Below are 19,764 nucleotides of genomic sequence, written 5' to 3'. Positions count from 1 at the left end.
TGTGATAGTGAATAACCGATAGGCTTGAACGTTTTGGGACGAATCTGATCGCCACAAAATTCTTTGGAAATCAACATCTCGTTCGTCGATGATAATTTGACAGTACATTTTAGCAATGTCAGTATAGACATAGCGATACTGACGCCAACGAAGAATGATAATGGTCAGATCGGTTTGCAATCTGGGCCCAACTAAGAGATGATCATTTAACGAAAATCCGTTCGACGTGCGGCTTGATGCATTGAACATCACTCGAAGACGCGTTGTAGTGCTGCTATTGCGAATAACTGCATGATGAGGAATGTAAAAGATCTGTGAGCGAGAGGTTTCCGTATCGCTGACAGGAACTATGTGACCTAGCTTTCATATTCGCTCATGAAAGCATTGTATTCCTTTGCCACGTCAAGCTGAATTTCAAATTGCCGTTCGAATAGAAAAAGACATGAAGAGTGAGAATCTCCTAAATAAGAAGGGAGGGTGTGCGTCCCGACGGGGCCCGACCACGAACCAGTCGTGAAAACTCGTAATTATTTTGCGAAAAAATACCACCTCAGCCAGGAATCGAATCTGGATCTCCTGCTTACCGGGCAGGCATCTTATCCTTTCGACTACCGAGGCATATGATAATATTTATCGCAAATAACGTTTAGAATACGTTTAGAATAACACGTCAACAATACAATGATACATACATATATATATATATATATATATATATATATATATATATATATATATATACATATATTACAATATACATATATACATGTTCCGATATTCAATGGAGAAGGCGTTTTGAACGATAATTGAACTATGAATCGACCTTGCTCATTATGAAAGTGAGTTGCGAAAAAGTGATCCTCGCATTGCTTTTCTTCCGGCGTAAGGTTTCCGCGGAAGTTCTTCGACTTCCCAGAAGCGACGAAGCTCCGTATTGAGAGTATGCATTTCTGAATGCACTTAAATGGAAGAAATATGAAAGGAGCTAAGATGAGATGAGACAGGATCTGAGACTATCCAACCGAAAATGGTATTTTGTGCTACAGATTCAAAGAAAAAACGCAATTGTAAACCGGGAAGCAAGACATTTCCATACAAGTCGGCTCCGACTATGACTTCAATCGGAGAGGAGCTTGAGGGATTAGGATCTGCTAGGTCTAGATCGTGAAGATGTGAAAATGAAGAAAGATTGACGTCATGTCGCGGCGCGTATTTGATTAATGACTTGAGAATGATTATGTTGGTGGAGTATACCGGTGGAGTATACCATTACTCGATCGCGAAGATACTTGTATATCGGCACTGTGTCGAGCTGACATTGCAGTGTCTCCGATTCCGGAAATACCAAGATTCGCTCGCGCTTCAAACGCAATCGTTATGCGAGATTTTCACTAAGGTGGCTATTGAATCTTGACCTAAGAGAGCTCGCACTGTAGAACAGCGATCTGTCGCAGAGCCCACCCGAATCCACGCGGTTGCTAAAAAAATTTGAGAATTTGATTTATTTTCGGCAGTAAATTTGAAACAATAGAGTTAGCTTCATTCAAAGTTAACGTAGTTGGGTGAGATGAGTTCTCGACGGATGCTGGTTGACTCGTGCAAAAGATATGATGCTTCTGTTGACAATGATGACACAAAAATTTACTCGTACATTTCGATTTTGTATATTTCGCGCTAAGATAATTGAAGCAACGGTGAAATTCCTTTACAAGGTCGCAACGCTGAGTTACTGTTTTGCTTTTGAATTTAGAACACGCAAATAAGAAATGATTCTGTTGACATATGGGACACTGAACATGAGTCGTGTTCGCTGCATGACTTTGAACGAATATTTTCTTTGTTTTTTTCCCGCTAATCGAAGATTCTGGAAATATGTTTTCTAATGCACGAATGCGAGCCGCGAGAAATTAATCTAACTGCTTGTAAAATGGATATTCGGTTTCATATCCGAGATGAAGTTCCCATGCTTTTCGCGTAGATTTATCTAATTTCGAAGTAATGAAATAAACTAGCCAATGATCTCAGATGTCGTGACAGTTTAGTGAGGCAAGAGCCTGTATCGCGGTATTCGTTTTGTCTCGCAAGATTGATAATTCCGATGGAGATTCGGAATTTGCGGGCAATAATTTATGTATCAAATGTAAATGTTCGTGTATTAAACGCCGAGGATTATCGTATCGAGATACAAGCAAATGCCAAGCAATCTTAAAATTAGCGTCGGTAATAGCGAGCTTTTTTGAGCAAATCTTGAGCTAAACTCTTGACAAGAGATCAGATATTGTAATCGCGCGACATCCGACAATTCACTGTTCGTTATAATAAGTGCATTGAAATGATTCCGAAAAGCTTCCCATTGGTGATATTCACCCGAAAATTTCGAAAGATTAATACACGGTAACTTACAAACAGATATAGAAGAGAAACTAAACTGTCCTTGGCTCGCATTTCCAGAGGCATTTGGTGATGGACTCTGTGATTCAAGAGCAGGATGTCGGCCATGTAGTCGGATGCTTCGTATAGGTGTCCTCACAGGATGAAAATTGGTCATCCGTGAAGTACTTCTCCGAAATGGTAAATTCCTTGCCCGCTTTGGCAATCTGAGCGTGGATTTGCTCACAACGTGCAAATTGATCCTTTAGCGCGTTGAATCTATGACGCATAAGTCCGACCGTGTAATTAGATTTGCCAATTTTCTTGAAATTGTCTAATGCGCGTCCGATACGCATAATTACACGTTGTTGTGCTAGTAAATCCTCCATTTTGACTGAGAACTCACTCATTTTATAATTCACTGACTTAAGCTACTCAAGTTCTTCTTCAGTCTAATGTGACTAGAGATCATACAACAATGTTTCTTCGTCGATGCACAAGTGACCTACCGATCCGGCTCGAAGGACCAGAAATTCTATGTGCGGAATTGAGACGCCGATTGTTGGAACGACCCTTGACTGAGGATCTGATGGATAATAGAATGACGAGAATTCTTGAGACAAATCACACTAATTTAATAAATCAGTTTTTACGAATGAAATGTACAGAATATAGAGTCTGACGGTGGTACATGTTGATAAAATAGAACGGATGTTTGCTCAGGCAGATTGTATGCACAGGGTTGAATAGTTCGCACGAATTATGTGGTCACGTGATTAGAGAATGTCCGCAAACTCCTTCACCTTGATCGAACTTAACGAACGACGACGTGTTGCTTCGTCAAGCTGAGATACGCGCACTTGTCTGAGAATTCGCTCTAAAAATGCTCGCAGTAAATATTCTTGTCGAGTTCGAAGCACTAGAATCTCGATGTGACGAGAGAGAATGTGAACTAGGAATTCGCCACGATTCAAAATGCTTTGCCGAAGTCTTTCACAATGACGATTTATGTAATATATTTTGAGGACTGGTTTCAAAATATCTCAGATATTTTCCGCTTTGAGGACATTCCCATTCCTATATTTTGCGTATACTTTGGGATATTAAATTTATATGATTTTAACTGCATACTGCCATTTAATAAGATGTCGTCAAAGCATATATTGACTATCTTTTTTTTTATAATATTTTATATAACTTTTCTTAAGATTAAAAATTGGAAATTTATTATATGACTAATATCAATAATTTTATCATTACTATTACCATATATTGCAGTCATTTTATTAAAAACAAACATATACACACACACCCACACATCTACACACACACACACACACACACACACACACACACACACACACACACACATACACACATACACATATTGCCATTACATATCTATAAAATACGTTATAGGACACCATCTTTTAATTGTTTTTATTTTTAAAATATCTTGCAAATAAGTTATTGTCGTTGCGATTTTTTAATAATACATTGATTGGAGACTCAAATTATATAACTGATATATAAAAATGTTCTCAAAACATGCAATTTATCTTTATAAGATATATTTTACATCTTTATATTAAATAATTTTTCCCAATGTGTTATACTCCAATGTAACTTACGTTATACTACAATGTACTTACTATACGAATATTTTATTCCAAATCTTATAATAGCATATGTTCTATAATCATGACGATTTGACGAAAGATATACGTGATCAAATATTTCTGGACATTTTCAAATGAGACAATTCTTATATACAACGAAATCTTCATTATATTCTCAAATGTACAAATGTTAAAATTTTAATCCTTTTGTAACGATCGTATATTTCGAAAATATTATTAAATGTAGAAATATATATTAAATGCATAGTTTGAGGCATTTCTTATTTTAATCATATATATGCATGAAGCAGTCCAAGTAACACATCTTGATATTGCAAAATTTTTTATAAAGCAGTAATATTAAAATTACATGATTTTTTAATATATAATGTCTACTTTCAATTTTATATACATATAATATATGAATATTTCGCGGACAATTCCTGAATAATGCGATTTACAAAGAAAGCTTTATTTGCCTATTAAATAATTGTTAATAGCTTCATTGTACTCAGTTGCAGATAAACTTAAATACAAATTATTTATTTTAAGTATTGTAATACACATAATTTTTTACACCTAATTTTATTATACATTTTCTATGCATATATATTCTATAATGACTATGTCGTACATAAATAGATTATATATATATCACATATTTAACACATAATATGTAAATGCACAATATGGCTGAGGCTTTCCGTGTGAAATGAGATTCACAACTAGTTTCTGGACAGGTTTTATGTCTTTCACATAAAACAAAATCTGCACTAGATTATCCTAATCTTTTCTTATCATTAATGAAGCTTTTCTACTCTGTCTATAAGTAATCATTTTATGTGCAACTGAGATTGTTTACAATTGTGTTTGTAATGTATTGCAGAAGACGTTATTAACAACTTTAGTTGGAGGGAAATAAAACTTCTTTGCAACTCGTATAATTCAGGGATTGCGCGAGACATATTCGTATATTATATGTATATTTATTATATGTATAAAATTGACATACAATTGACATACAATTACAAATTATATATAGAAAATCATGTAATTTTAATACTATAATATAAAAAATTTTGAAATTTCGGATGTGTTATTTCGGCACAACGCACGTATATGATTAAAACAAGAAGAGCCCCGAACTATTCATTCGATATATATTTCCAGATTTAACATTCTCAAAGTATGCTCATTACAAGTAAAAGCTAAAACTTAAATGTAGTCATTAGAGATCGGACAAAAATTTTTATTATGTATGAGAATTGTCAGATTTGAAGTTTGTTCGGAAATATCTGTTTATTCATATCTATGCCTTTGACAAACCACACGATCGCGGTTCACTTCAAAATGCACACTAGCATTTAGCGAACATAAGACATAAAACAAATATTCTTTATGCGAGACATACATCTTTATGCGAGACAGCTAAGTGCGAACTTGAGATAACTTTAGATCTCAAAGACGGCTAGACTAAAAAAAAAAATCAAATTGTTCATACACTTAATCAGCAACTTGAATTCAAATGACAAAAAAATTTTTGCTTCTTTTTTACGTGCTATATGAACAAATGTATACCATAAAGTAACAATGTACAAATTATGGATATATTAAGAAATATCTTGTTTTCTATTATAACTGTATTTTTTCACCACGTAACTTCAAGAATGATGAACAATCTTCAATTTTTAATAGGCTGTAGATGCGTATACATTTATTCACACGTATACATTTATTTGTTCACATACGCATTAAAATGTACACGCACGGACTCACGCAGCACACACATACACACACACACACACACACACACACACACACACACACACACACACACACACACACACAGACACGCGCGCGCGCGTCGCATGTGCAAAGCTATTCATACATGTCATGCATACATTATGTCGAACTTTATAACAAAGTTTTTTTTATTTCTCCTCCTTTATCTCTAAAAATAGAATATCTCTATTTTTATGTATATAATTAACATTATTATTGCAAAAAAAGTGAAGTTTCATGTATCGATATATTGATGCTTTAATGCAGGCCTGTTCAAAATTTCCCTCGCAAGCAAATGTTTTACTTTCCGTCATCTCGTTGAGAGAGATGGAAAGAAAATAAAGAATAAAAGACAACACATAGTACGGATGCCTATTTTTATTGTTCTTTCTTCGTTTTCAAGATAAAGGACAAAGACGAAACAATTAGCCTTCATAATAAATATTAATGTTTGAAATATGGAACTAAATCCTTGTTCTGTTTTAAAACAGTATTTAGAATTAGATGCACACAAATATTTTCAAATGATTTTGAAGGAAAAGGATTATTCTATCTACAACACTGTTCAGAGACTGATGGTCAATAGTGATTACGCCTATGATCTCTCTTTTATCTTAAAATCTCTATATCAGAAATATGATTGTATCTTTAAATAAATTGCGAACTAATATTCTTGCTAAACAATTGTTATTATCGCGAATTATCTAACATATTGTTTGTCATTAATGTATTAATGTATTAAATAAGTTTTATAATAACATATGTTCTATAATCATAACGATTTTGACGGAAGATGTAAGTGAACATATATTTTGGGGCAATTTTCGAATTAGACAATTCCTATATATAATGAAAATCTTTACCCTATTCTTAAATGTACGTGTTCAAATTTTAATTCTTTTTTTTAATGATCGTATATGTCGAGGGCAGCATTAAACGTAGAAATATATATCTTATGCATAGTTTAGGACATTTTTTATTTTAACTGTATATATATATATATATACGAGATATATGCAGCCCAAATAAATTCGAAATTGCAAAATTTTTTATAAAGCAGCAATATTAAAATTACATAATTTTTTATTATATATTATGTCTACTTTCAAGTCAATTTTATATACACATACATATAATGTACGAATACTTTGCAGACAATCCCTGAATAATGCGATTCACAGAGAAAGCCCTATTTGGCTACTAAATAATTGTTAACATCGTCATTGTACACAATCTCAGTTGCAGATAAACTTAATTACAAATTACTTATTTTAAGTATTGTTATACACATAATTTTATTATAGATAAATATTTTTATGCATATATATTTTATAATGACTATGTCGTATATAAATAGATTATATATATCATATGTTTCACATATAATATGTAAATGCACAATATGTCTGAGGCTTTCCTTGTGAAATGATGTACACAATTGATTTCTTACAAGATTTTATGTCTTTTACATGAAACAAAATTCAAATCTACATTAGATTATTGATCCTAGTTTTTTCTTATTTTAATGCAGCTTCTCTACTCTGTCTATAAGTATTCACTTTATGTGCAATTAAGGTTGCTTACAACTGAAATTATTTGTAATGTATTATAGAAAATCGTCGCTATTAACAACTTTAGTTGGAGGGAAATAGAGCTTTATTTGCAAATCGCATAATTTAAGGATTTTCCGAGATATATTCGTTTACTATATGTACGTATATATAAAATTGACATGCAATTACAAATTATATATAAAAAATCATGTAATTTTAATACTATTATAATATAAAAAATTTTGGAATTTCGAATGTTACTTCGCCACGACGCACGTAGATTAAAATAAGAAGTGTCTTGAACTATGCATTTCGATATATTTCCAGATTTAATATCCTCAAAATATGGTTATTACAAGTAAAAGCTAAAACAAATATAGTCATTAGAGGTCGGACAAAAATTTTTATTGTATATAGACTTGTCAGATTTGAAGTTTGTTTGGAAATATTTTTATTTATATCTATGCCTTTCACAAATCACACGATCGCGCTTCACTTCATAGTGCACACGGGAGTTTAACGAACATAAAATATAAGACAAATATACCTTTATGTGAGACAGCTAACCTGAAATAATTAGAGCTCAAAAACAGCTAAACTAATCAAATTGTACACTTAATCAACAACTTAAATTCGAAAAAATTTCAAAAAAATTCGCATATGCGCGCGCCCGCGTGGTATACACAAAATGACACACATATTATACATCATGTTATACGTCATGTCGAATTTTATAACAAAAAGTTTTTTTTATTTCTCCTAAGTATCTCTATTTTTATACATATGTATATAATTGACATTATTATTTCAAAAAAAATAAAGTATTCATATTTTAATATGAATATAATATTTATATATGAATATAATATGAATATAATATTTTAATATCGAAGCTTTAATGCAGCGCTGTCCAAAATGTCGCTCGCGTGCAGAATGTTTTACCTCCAGCCTCTCGTTGAGAGAGGTGGAGAGAAGATAAAGAAAAATATAAAACACATAGTACGGAATGCGTATTTGTGTTGTTTTTTTCTACGTCTTCGAGATAAGGGACAAAGTCGAAACAGTTAGCCTTCATAATAAATATTGTCGCGCTCACGGCGGGTTCACTTGTAAATCGCGTTATACGTAAGCCGCGCGTGAAATGACAACTCTCTTCTTAATAAAAACCTGAGAATTTTATTAATAACGAAGCAATTACAACATCGCGGACATACGTCCGTCCGCCTCAAGTCTCCGCGTAACAACAACCACGCTTGACAACCGCTTAACGACCGCGTCGGCAAGAAATGATCTTCAAATTAGTAATCGATGTGAGGGCACACCTGGGAACACCGCTCGGTTGTAATACCCCCCTCCTTTTCGAAATTGTCGTCTCGATAATTCCAGGGAACTCCTTCGCAGAAAAGTCAGCTTCTTCTTCCATAATGAAGGAAATCTGTCGGCTTCCTGCTCTACCCCGAGCTGCTGCTGCGGATTACCGAACGTCGAACCAGTCCCAAACTTCACCTTTCTCGGAAGTTCCGTGCCGCTGCGATGTCATCTTCCCTCTTCTTTTTCTTTCCTGATGCTTCATCTTGTGCTTGTGTCTTGCGCACTTCTTTCTTGAATCTTCGAACAAGGGAGGGAAGCTTCGGAGATGAACCCTCTCGTCCTTACGGACACTTCAAGTTCCCGTCTCGGCATTCGCCCTAAGTCCCTCGGAAAAACCATGGTTCAAAAAAACCAAGGGCGAGACAGACTTTTTAAAATTATTCTTCAGCCAGATGTTCTTCAGAAAAAAAGATCTCCCATCATAGACGCCAATTCAACAGCAAACAAAGATGAAAACGAAAACGTATTTATTTCTTTCAAAATATTTTAAAATATTTACAAATTTATTATTTTCCCTTCTTCGGACAGAAAGAATAATCTACATTCTCAAAAGCTCCGATGAAAATGATCCACTCTAGAACGCCTTCCCGAAACGAAATTTACACATCTAAACGATCCCATCTAACAAACACGACCTTCCGGACACTCGGAAAAAATTTCGAAGAAGTTTATTTAACTCCCTATTTACTTGATTTCTCTCCTATCTAAAACCGAGACATCGAAGCCTGTGCTAAACTTGAAAAACGTATGCGCGTCCATCCGACAAATCAAACCGTGCCAAAAAAAGTTAACGTAAAAGCATTTTCTTTTACTCAATATCGCGCACATGCGAATTTAAAAAAAAACAGAATTTATTTTATAAAAACGAGAAGAAATTAATTAATTAATGACTGGCCTGGCATTTAACGCTGATATTCAGTCGCCACTTGGCCTGTTTCTCCGCTGAAAGAACAATCTTCCATTCAGAGTCGATCCTTCTCTTTCCTGCAGGAATCACCCGTCGCTTCGTTGATCTCTGCCGGCGCGCGTCGCACTGCCATATTAAAGACGATTTCTCGATCGAACCGTTCGATCCTGGACGAGCCCCCAAAAATGTCACGCTTACGACAGGTTCACTTGCGAATCGCGTTACACGGGTAAGCCGCGCGCAAAACGACAACTCTCTTCTTAATAAAAGCCTGAGAACTTTATTAATAACGAAGCAATTACAATACTGCGGACACACGTCCGTCCGCCTCAAATCTCAACAACAACCGTAACAACAACCACGCTTAATAACCGCTTAATGACCGCATCGGCAAGGAACGATCTTCAAATTAATAATCGATGTGAGGGCAGCGCCGAGCGGAACACCATTCGGACGTAATAATATTAATGTTTGAAATATGGAATTAAATCTCTGTTCTGTTTTAAAGCAGCATTTAGAACTGGATGCACCGTTCGGAATTCGACGATCGAACCGTTGATTGCCTATGATCTCTTTTATGTTTCTACTGGAAATATGCTGATCGTATCTTGCAACAAACAGTCATGGAACTATTATTCTTGCTAAGTAATTGTTTTTATCATGAATGATCTAACACATATTGTTTGCCATTAGTGTATTAAATAAATTCTATAATAACATATGTTCTATAATCATGACAATTTGACGGAAAATATACGTGATCAAATATTTCTGGACTGTTTTTTAATTAGACAATTTTCATATACAACGAAATCTTTATCCTATTTTCAAATGCACATGTTTAAATTTTAATCTATTTGTAACGATCGTATATTTCGAGGACAATGTTAAATGTAGAAATATATATCAAATGCATAGTTTGGGACATTTTGTATTTTAATCATATATGTGCGTGATGCAGCTCAAGTAACACATCTAAAATTGCAAAATATTTTATAAAGCAGTAATATTAAAATTTTATAATTTTTTAATATAACATTTAAGTCTAGTTTAAGGTCAATTTTATATACATATGCATATAATATACGAATACTTCGCGGACAATCTCTGAATTATGCGATTACAGAGAAAGCTTTATTTTCCTATTAATAATTGTTAACAGCGTCATTGTACACAATCTCAATTACAGGTAAACTTACTTTAATTGCAATGTTCTTATTTTAAGTATTGTTACACACATAAGTTTTTACACATAATTTTATTATAGACAAGCATTTTCTATGCCCATATATTTTATAATGACTATGTCGTATATAAATAGATTATATATTATATATCATATATTTTCCATATTATATGTAAATGTACAATATGTCAGTGGCTTTTTTTGTGAAATTTACAATTTTTGTGAAGTTTACAATTGGTTTCAAGATTTGAGTCTTTTACATGAAACAAGATCCAAATTTGCACTTGATTATTAATCCTAGTTTCTTCTTATCATTAATGCAGTTCCTCTACTTTATCTATAAGTAATCGTTTTGCAATTAAGATTATTTACAACCGAGATTGTTTGTAATATGAATTGTAGAAAAATGACGCCATTAACAACTTTAATTGATGGAAAATAATCTTTCTCTGTAAATCGCATAATTTAAGAAGTATTCACGAAGTATTCGTATATTATATGTATATATATATATAAAATTGACCTGAAGCTAGATATTATGCATAAAAAATTCATGTAATTTTAATATTATTGCTTTATAAAAAATTTTGCAATTTCAGATATGTTACTTGGACTGCATCATATACATATACATTTAACACTGTCCTCGAAGTATACGATCGTTATAAAAAGAAATAAAAATTTGAACATGTGCATTTGAGAATAGAATAAAGATTAACTATATCTATGAGAACTGTCTAATTTGAAAACTGTCCAGAAATACATGGTCACGTATATCTTCCGTCAAATCGTCATAATTATAAAACTATGTTATTATAACACTTATATAATACATTAATGACAAACAATATAACATTAGATTTCTTTCATGATAATAACAATTATTTATTAATAATAATAATTCAATGGCAGTTTGTTGCAAGATACGATCTTAGCATATTTTCAATATTGGAACATAAAAGACATCATTTGCGATCAATGGTTCGGTCGTCGAGCTCCGAACGGTGGTATAGAGATAGTAATCCTTTCTCTTCGAGATCTTTTTAAAATGTACGTGCGTACCTAATTCTAAATGCTGCTTTAACGCAAAACAGGGATATTTCAAATTTTAATATTTACTATAAGGGTTAACAGTTTCGTTTTTATCCTTTATCTCGAAGACGAAAAAAAAAAAACAACAAAAAGCATCCGTACTTTGTGTTGTCTATTCTTTTTTATTTTCTCTCTCAACGAGTTGGCGGAAAGTAAATCATTCTGTTCGCGAGCAAAATAGACCTGCATTATAACATCAATACATCAAAACATGAATACTTCACTTTTTTGCAATAATAATGTTAAATATATACATATATAAAAATAAAGGTACTTAGGAGAAATAAAAAAAATCTTTTTGTTATAAAGTTCGACACGATGTATGTATGTATAACATGCATGTTTTGTGTGACTACGCGGGCGCGCGTTTGTGCGTGCGTGCGTGCGGGTATGTGTGAGTGAATAAATATATATGGATCTATAGCTTACTATGAAATTAAGGATTATCAATCATCCTTAAAGTTATGAATTAAGAACAAATGCAGTTGTAGTAGAAAACAACGATCTAGATATTTCCTAATATATCCATAATTTACACATTGTTACTTTATGATGGGGTTTTCGCCTATATAGCATGTAGAAAAAAAAGTAAAAAATTTCTTTGCCATTCGAATTCAAGTTGTCGATTAAGTGTTCGAACAATTTGATTAGATTTGATTCTAGGTTTTGAGATCTAATTATCTCAGGTTTGCAACTAGCTGTCTCGCATAAAGATATATTTTTATGTCTTATGTTCGTTAAACGCTAGTGTGCACTATGAGGTGAACCGAGATCATATAGCTTGTCAAAGGCATAAATATGAATAAACAAATATTTCCGAACAAACTTTAAATCTGACAATTCTCATACATAAAAATTTTCCGACTTTTAATGACTATATTTTAGTTTTAATTTTTACTTGTGTTGAGCATATTTAGAGAATCTGAAAATATTTATCGAATGAGTAGTTCGGGGCTCTTCTTATTTTAATCATATATGTGCGTCGTGCCGAAATAACTCATCCGAAATTTCAAAATTTTTTATATTGTAATAGTATTAAAATAACATGATTTTTTTATATACAATTTGTAATTGCATGTCAATTTTATATGTACGTATATAATAAACGAATATATCTCGCGCAATTCCTGAATTATGCGATTTGCAAATAAAGTTTTATTTCCCTCCAACTAAAGTTGTTAATAGTGTCAGTTTTCTGTAATACATTACAAACAAACACAGTAAACAATCTCAATTGCATATAAAATGATTACTTGTAATGGCAGGGCCGTTACTAGTATGTAGAATAAATATATAGATATACACCTGGCTTATTTATCCTGCGCTACCTATCCTGCTTGCACGCAAACCGCTCGCCCTATTTCACTCGCTTGCATGTACACTGCACGCGCCGTCTCGCTATCTTTCTCACGCTATCTTTTTCACTGAGTGCTCCACGCGATATCGACTTCCCACCATCGGACCGACGGCGCACAGTGGGGAACGCCGAGTATATAAGCCTGGCCTACCGAGACATCAAGATCAGATCCCATCTTGACGATCCGACTCCTGACCTGGCCAGTACCAACTACCTCTCGGGGCCAAGATTTCGCTTGGCTCTGCCAGGTTTCACCGGCTTTCTCTACCTTCGGGCTGAGGTTTCGCTCAGCCCAGTCGGGTTTCGCCGACTCCTGTCATCACTCCGCGGGCTGAGGTTTCGCTCAGCTCCATCGGGTTTCGCCGATTTCCATTGCTAAGACAGGGCTCGACGTAACACTCGGTCCTGTCCGCAATACTTAGCCACTTAATCTGACATTAGCTCGTAAGTGCATGTAAATACCGCGCAAAGAGATAAATAAAGATAAATCCACTAGCTATAACCGCGTCATAGTATTAAACCCGCTAGTCATAAGCCTGTAGACCTAAGTTCGCTAGTTGTAACCGCGCCTCAGTCGCGTGTAAATAACCGTGTAATAAACCGTCGTGACGGCGGCATGCCTGTGTTGCGCTTCTTGCCGCTTTGCGTCTCCGCTTTGCGTCTCGCATCCTGCAACGATACTGCGACATCTCCCAGCCCTGCACTCTGTATCTATCTATTTCTAAATAAACTATCTTTTCGCTTCAATCAGTGTTCTCGTAAGCTTGAATCTCCCTTCCTCTCGAACCCGGACATCGACGAGCTGATCCGAGTGTCGAGGTGACCGCGTTACATACTTATAGACAGAGTAGAAAAGCTTCATTAATGATAAGAAAAAACTAGGATCGATAATGTAGTGCATATTTGGATTTTATTCCATGTGAAAGATAAAATCTTGTAAGAAACCAATTGTGAACCTCATTTCACACGGAACACATATTGTGCATTTACATATTATATGTGATATAAATGATCTATTTATGTACGACATAATCATATAAAATATTTATACATAGAAAATGCTTGTCTGTAATAAAATTATGTATAAAAAGTTACGTGTGTAACAATATTTAAGATAAATACCTTATAATTAAATTTTTTATATTGTGTACGAATAATTGTGTACGATGACGCTGTTAACAATTATTTAGTTGCCAAAGAAAGCTTTCTCTGTAAATTGTATAATTCAGGGATCGTCCACGAAGAATTCGTATATTATATGTATATATAAATATCAGGGTGTTCGAAAATTCGCGAATCAAAATATCATATTTCCAGGACAATATTAAATGTAGAAATATATATCAACTGAATAGTTTGGGACATTTCTTATTTTAATCACATATGTTCGTGATGCAGCCCAAGTAACACATCTGAAAATGCAAAATCTTTTATACAGCAGTAATATTAAAATTACAGGATTTTTTTATACGTAATGTCTAGCTTTAGGTCAATATATATATTTTATATATACAGGGTGTCCGAAAATTCGCGAATCAAAATATCATAGCAAGAAAGTTCTCGAAAAAATAAGTTATTAATGTATTTGCCATTATAAAATATATGGTTATAACAAAGACGATTAAAATTTAAATATGTGCATTTGAAGACAGGATAAAAATTTTTGTTGTATATGAAGATTTTCTAATTCGAAAACTGATATAAAGATAATCTTTAAAATATGTCACCAAAATGCTTTTCAAATTTTTTTATCTTGTTATTAAGTGTACAAAAAAGTTCTGAGCTTTTTTTTGTAAAATTCAATCTTTATTCAAAAACAAACAAAAAAATATTAATCAGCGAAATATTCTCCGTTTGCATCAACGACCTTTTGCTATCTTTCGGCAAAAAAGTAACTTGCGAATTCCTTGACGATAGAAGCTCACCGGCTTCGAAGCGATAAAGTCATCAATGCATTTTCGTATCTCTTCAAATCTCACGAAATGTGTATCAGCCAAATGATGCTGCAGCGACCGGAATAGGTAATAATCGGAAGGTGCCATGTCTGGGCTATACGCCGCGTGCGGGAGAAGTTCCCAGCCTAACGCAAAGATATAGTCCTGAATCGCTTTCGCAACATGTGGTCGAGCATTGTCATGAAGCAAGATCACTTTACGACGTCCTTGGTCAGTAAATGGCCTCTTTTCTTCTAATGCATCGCTCAAATTGGTCAATTGTTGTTGGTAGCGGTCTGCCGTGATTGTTTGATGATTGTTTGATGACCCGATTGTAACAACTCGTAATACAACACACCTTTCCAATCCCACCAGATACAGACCTTCTTGACGTGGATATTGGGCTTTGGCGTCGATGTCGAAGGTTGACCAGGATCGACCCATGATTTTCTACGTTTAGGGTTATCATAAAGAATCCACTTTTCATCGCCTATAATGATTTTGTACAGAAAATCTTTTTTCCGGAACTTTGAAAGCAAAGTGAGTGCAGTGTTACGCCGACGATTTTTGTTGTCTTCGGACAATTCATGCGGAACCCATCTGCCTTCCTTCTGAACCTTTCCCATCGTATGTAAACGTACGGAAATGGTTTGCTGCGTAACGTCAAGCTGTTCTGCAAGCTCCTTTTCAGTTTGCGCAGAGTTTATATCCAGCAGTGCTTGCAATTCATCCGTTTCAATCTTTTGAGAACGTCCAGCACGCGGTTCATCTTCAAGACTGAAATCTCCTTGGCGAAATTTTTGATACCATCTTTTACATGTAGTATGACTTACAGCGTTCTCTTCATATGCAGCACAAATCATTGCAGTGGCTTCAGCAGCATTTTTCTTCAGATGAAACGCGAAGTGGATAGAAAATCGAATATGCTTTTTTGTTATTGCCATCGTGAACACTATTGATTTTTGAGGTTATGTGCATCAAACATCAAACCGTATGGCATTTTAGAAGGCCAAATGTCAACGCTTTAAAACCGCAAAAGGGCGGGAAGATATATAAAATTTAAATTGTTATTTCGGTTGTATGAAATCTAAAGCTCAGAACTTTTTTGTACATCTAATAAATTTTAACATTTTTATTTTTTGATAATTTTCCAAGACGATATGAGCACATACATTTGTCGCCATTTTTATGTTTTTATGAAATAGTAATTTTATATTGATAGTAATTTATGATAATATTAAAATTTTTTTCTTTAAGGATGATAAACTCAAAGAATATTTAATTAATTAACAAAAGATATTAGTATTTAGACTATAAAATATTTATGAGAAGCAAGAAATTATTTAAAAACATAAAATATACTTTAACAGTTATTAGTATAGAATATTTAATTTGAAGACATTTCCATGAGGTACATTATTTGTACAATATTGTTATACAGAGGACAATTCTGTCAAATATATCAATTATATAATTCAGGGATATTTCCGTCTAGTATGTCGATTGTATAATTTAAGGACATTTCTGTTAAATACTGTATAATTTGAAGACAGTCTTTAATCAATGCCTTCGTTCAAAGAATCTGAAAGTATACAATGAATACAAAAATTGCCAATATTTTTTAATTTATTGCTCTATAAACAAAATTTTTAGTTGTTTGTTATATGTGAAGTAATATATGACTCATTAAACGAAAAAAAGAGAATGTCTGAAAATATTCTTTATACATATATATATGTGTGTATTATATATATATATATATATAAAGATGGTGAATTATGCCTGGTCAGGATGAAGTCAGGGGAAACCCTGATGGAGGTCCGTAGCGATTCTGACGTGCAAATCGATCGTAGGAACTGGGTATAGGGGCGAAAGACTAATCGAACCTTCTAGTAGCTGGTTCCCTCCGAAGTTTCCCTCAGGATAGCTGGCACTGGGCCGTTCCGCACGGAACGCGCGCGAGTCTCATCTGGTAAAGCGAATGATTAGAGGCCTTGGAGCCGAAACGACCTCAACCTATTCTCAAACTTTAAATGGGTGAGATCTCTGGCTTTCTTGAACTATGAAGCCACGAGCATCTCGGATCTCGGATCAGAGTGCTAAGTGGGCCATTTTTGGTAAGCAGAACTGGCGCTGTGGAATGAACCAAACGCAGAGTTAAGGCATCCAACTCGACGCTCATGGGACACCATGAAAAGCGTTGGTTGCTTAAGACAGCAAGACGGTGGCCATGGAAGTCGGAATCCCCTAAGGAGTGTGTAACAACTCACCTGCCAAAGCAACTAGCCCTGAAAATGGATGGCGCTGAAGCGTCGAGCCTATACTCTGCCGTCAGCGGCAAGTGGGGCGGCGTCCGTGCGTTGTCGTACGCGCCGCCACGAAGCCCTGACGAGTAGGAGGATCGCGACGGTGTGCGCAGAAGGGTCTGGGCGCGAGCCTGCCTGGAGCCGCCGTCGGTGCAGATCTTAGTGGTAGTAGCAAATACTCCAGCAAGGCCCTGGAGGACTGACGTGGAGAAGGGTTTCGTGTGAACAGCCGTTATGTATAACAGCCCCCAAATAAGAAGGGAGGATGTGCGTCACGGCGGGGCCCGACCACGAACCAGTCGTGAAAACTCGTAATTATTTGCGAAAAAATACCACCTTAGTCAGGAATCGAACCTGGATCTCCTGCTTACCAGGCAGGCATCTTATCCTTTCGACTACTGAGGCATGTGATGATATTTATCGCAAATAACGTGTTTAGAATAACACGTCAACAATACAATGATACATATACATATACATATACATATATTACAATATATATATACATATATATACATATATATATATATATATATATGTATATATATATATATATATATATATATATATATATATACGAAGGTAGTCTGAAAAGTTTTGAGCCTAACATAGAAACAAGTATATTTTCGGTCAAATATAGTTTTATTTTTCAACATAATCTCTTTTTAAGTCGATACATTTTTTCCATCGATACTCTAATCTCTTTAACGCCTCCAAATAGTAGTTGGCTTCTTGCTCCGCAAAATAGGAGTTTACGTATGCGATGACCTCCTCGTTCGATGAAAATCTCTGTCCTCCAAACGAAACTTTAAGCTTAGGAAACAGGAAAAAGTCGCTGGAGGCCAGATCTGGTGAATATGATGGGTGGTCAACCAATTCAAAATGCAGTTCGTGAATTTTGGCCATGGCGACCGCCGAAGTGTAAGCAGGTGCGATGTCTTGATGCAACAGCACTTTTTTCTTCTTCAAATGCGGCCGTTTTTTTGTAATTTCTGCCTTCAGCTTACCAAGTAATGATGCACAATATACTCCCGTTATTGCTTTACTTTTTTCAAGATAGTCGATACACACAATTCTGTGATTATCCCAAAAAAACAATCGCCATTACTTTCCCAGCTGATGGAACCGTCTTCACTTTTTTCGGAGCAGGTTCACCTTTTGCAGTCCACTATTTTGACTGTTCTTTTGTCTCTGGAGTGTAGTGGTGGATCCAAGTTTCATCTATAGTTATGAATCGACGCAAAAAATCTGACTCATTTCGCTTGAACCGCTCCAACAGGGCTTTGGAAATGTTCATTCGAATTCGTTTTTTATCCAAAGTCAGCAAGCGCGGCACCCAAAGCGCGGATAGCTTGCGCATATCCAATTCTTCAGTCAATATATGACAAACGCATTCTTTCGATATGCCCATAGCCTCTGCTATCTCTCTAACCTTGATTCGACGATCGTCCAGTACCATTTGGTGAACATTTTCGATATTATCAGCGGTGGTCGCAGTTTTTGGCCGTCCCGAACGCTCATCATCAGCCAAGCTGGTATGACCACGTTTAAATTCAGCTGCCCATCTTTTTACGGTGGCAAATGAAGGGGCACAGTCCCCGTAAACAGCGTCCAAATCGATTTTAATTTGCGCAGGCGTATTGTCTTTCAAATGTAAGAATTTAATCACGGCATGATATTCAATTTTTTCCATTTTTACAAAAACACTGACATCAACTGACACAAACGACTGTCAAACAATAACTGAGCGTCCAAAATGGCTGAAATTTTCACAAAAGTCTTTCAAAGCATATACTATTATAATACTAGAATGGTTTTGACAAGTAACGTCATCTTCATGTTAAGGCTCAAAACTTTTCAGACTACCCTCGTATATATATATATGTTTATATTTTTTGAACGAAAAAGAAGCGCTATGACGTGTTTAAATTTTTTCCAAGAAAAAAACCGCGATAAAATGGCTTTTCGTGGAAATCGGCGTACGTGTCGCGACGTGTTAAGAAAGAAGCGCCTACTCCGGCTGTTATAAACAAATTGCGATTCGGGGAGACCTATGATGATGCTCCGATTTAGACAAAGAGACAAAGAAAGATGTAGATGATATAAATATATACGTAATAAAAATCCGTAAAAAATCAATGTTCTTCTCCTCGCTCCATCCCTCGTGTCATAAAAATCGCATTCCATTCTCGTCAAGTATATTCATTTCACGCATCCGCCATCTTTCTTTTTCGCAGATGCCATTTTGTTTTCGGACCCCCGAGCGGTCTCAGACACTTTCTCTCGC

General features: G+C 34.9%; 2 protein-coding genes and 1 pseudogene across 5 annotated transcripts in view; 1 reads left to right on the top strand and 2 right to left on the bottom strand.

Moving 5' to 3' along the window:
* MFS9 (major facilitator superfamily transporter 9) overlaps positions 1 to 19,764 on the bottom strand; it is a 514,330-nt gene that overhangs the window by 479,351 nt on the left and 15,215 nt on the right. The window lies entirely within an intron of this gene.
* On the bottom strand, positions 695 to 3,680 carry LOC148934612 (uncharacterized). The gene is made up of 2 exons (XM_089084616.1): positions 2,162 to 3,680; positions 695 to 1,907 (listed from the first exon to the last, which is right to left on the bottom strand). The coding sequence occupies exons 1-2, from the start codon at positions 2,546 to 2,548 to the stop codon at positions 1,479 to 1,481; spliced, it is 816 nt and encodes a 271-aa protein (XP_088940742.1). The 5' UTR covers positions 2,549 to 3,680; the 3' UTR covers positions 695 to 1,478.
* On the top strand, positions 16,823 to 17,637 carry LOC148934611 (large subunit ribosomal RNA; annotated as a pseudogene; the record flags this gene model as incomplete).

The sequence above is a fragment of the Pogonomyrmex barbatus genome, unplaced genomic scaffold (genome assembly GCF_055798465.1).
Source record: "Pogonomyrmex barbatus isolate J1 unplaced genomic scaffold, ASM5579846v1 scaffold9, whole genome shotgun sequence".
Classification (NCBI taxonomy): Eukaryota; Metazoa; Arthropoda; class Insecta; order Hymenoptera; family Formicidae; genus Pogonomyrmex; species Pogonomyrmex barbatus.
This window is presented reverse-complemented; position numbering and strand designations above follow the sequence as displayed.

What these genes read in the sequence shown, in the direction of transcription:
- LOC148934612 (XM_089084616.1), bottom strand. Translation starts at nt 2,548, where the DNA reads ATGACCAATTTTCATCCTGTGAGGACACCTATACGAAGCATCCGACTA. An exon ending in TCGATACGATAATCCTCGGC is followed by an intron (nt 1,908 to 2,161) that starts GTTTAATACACG and finishes CAGTTAGATTAA; the next exon opens with TTTCTCGCGGCTCGCATTCG.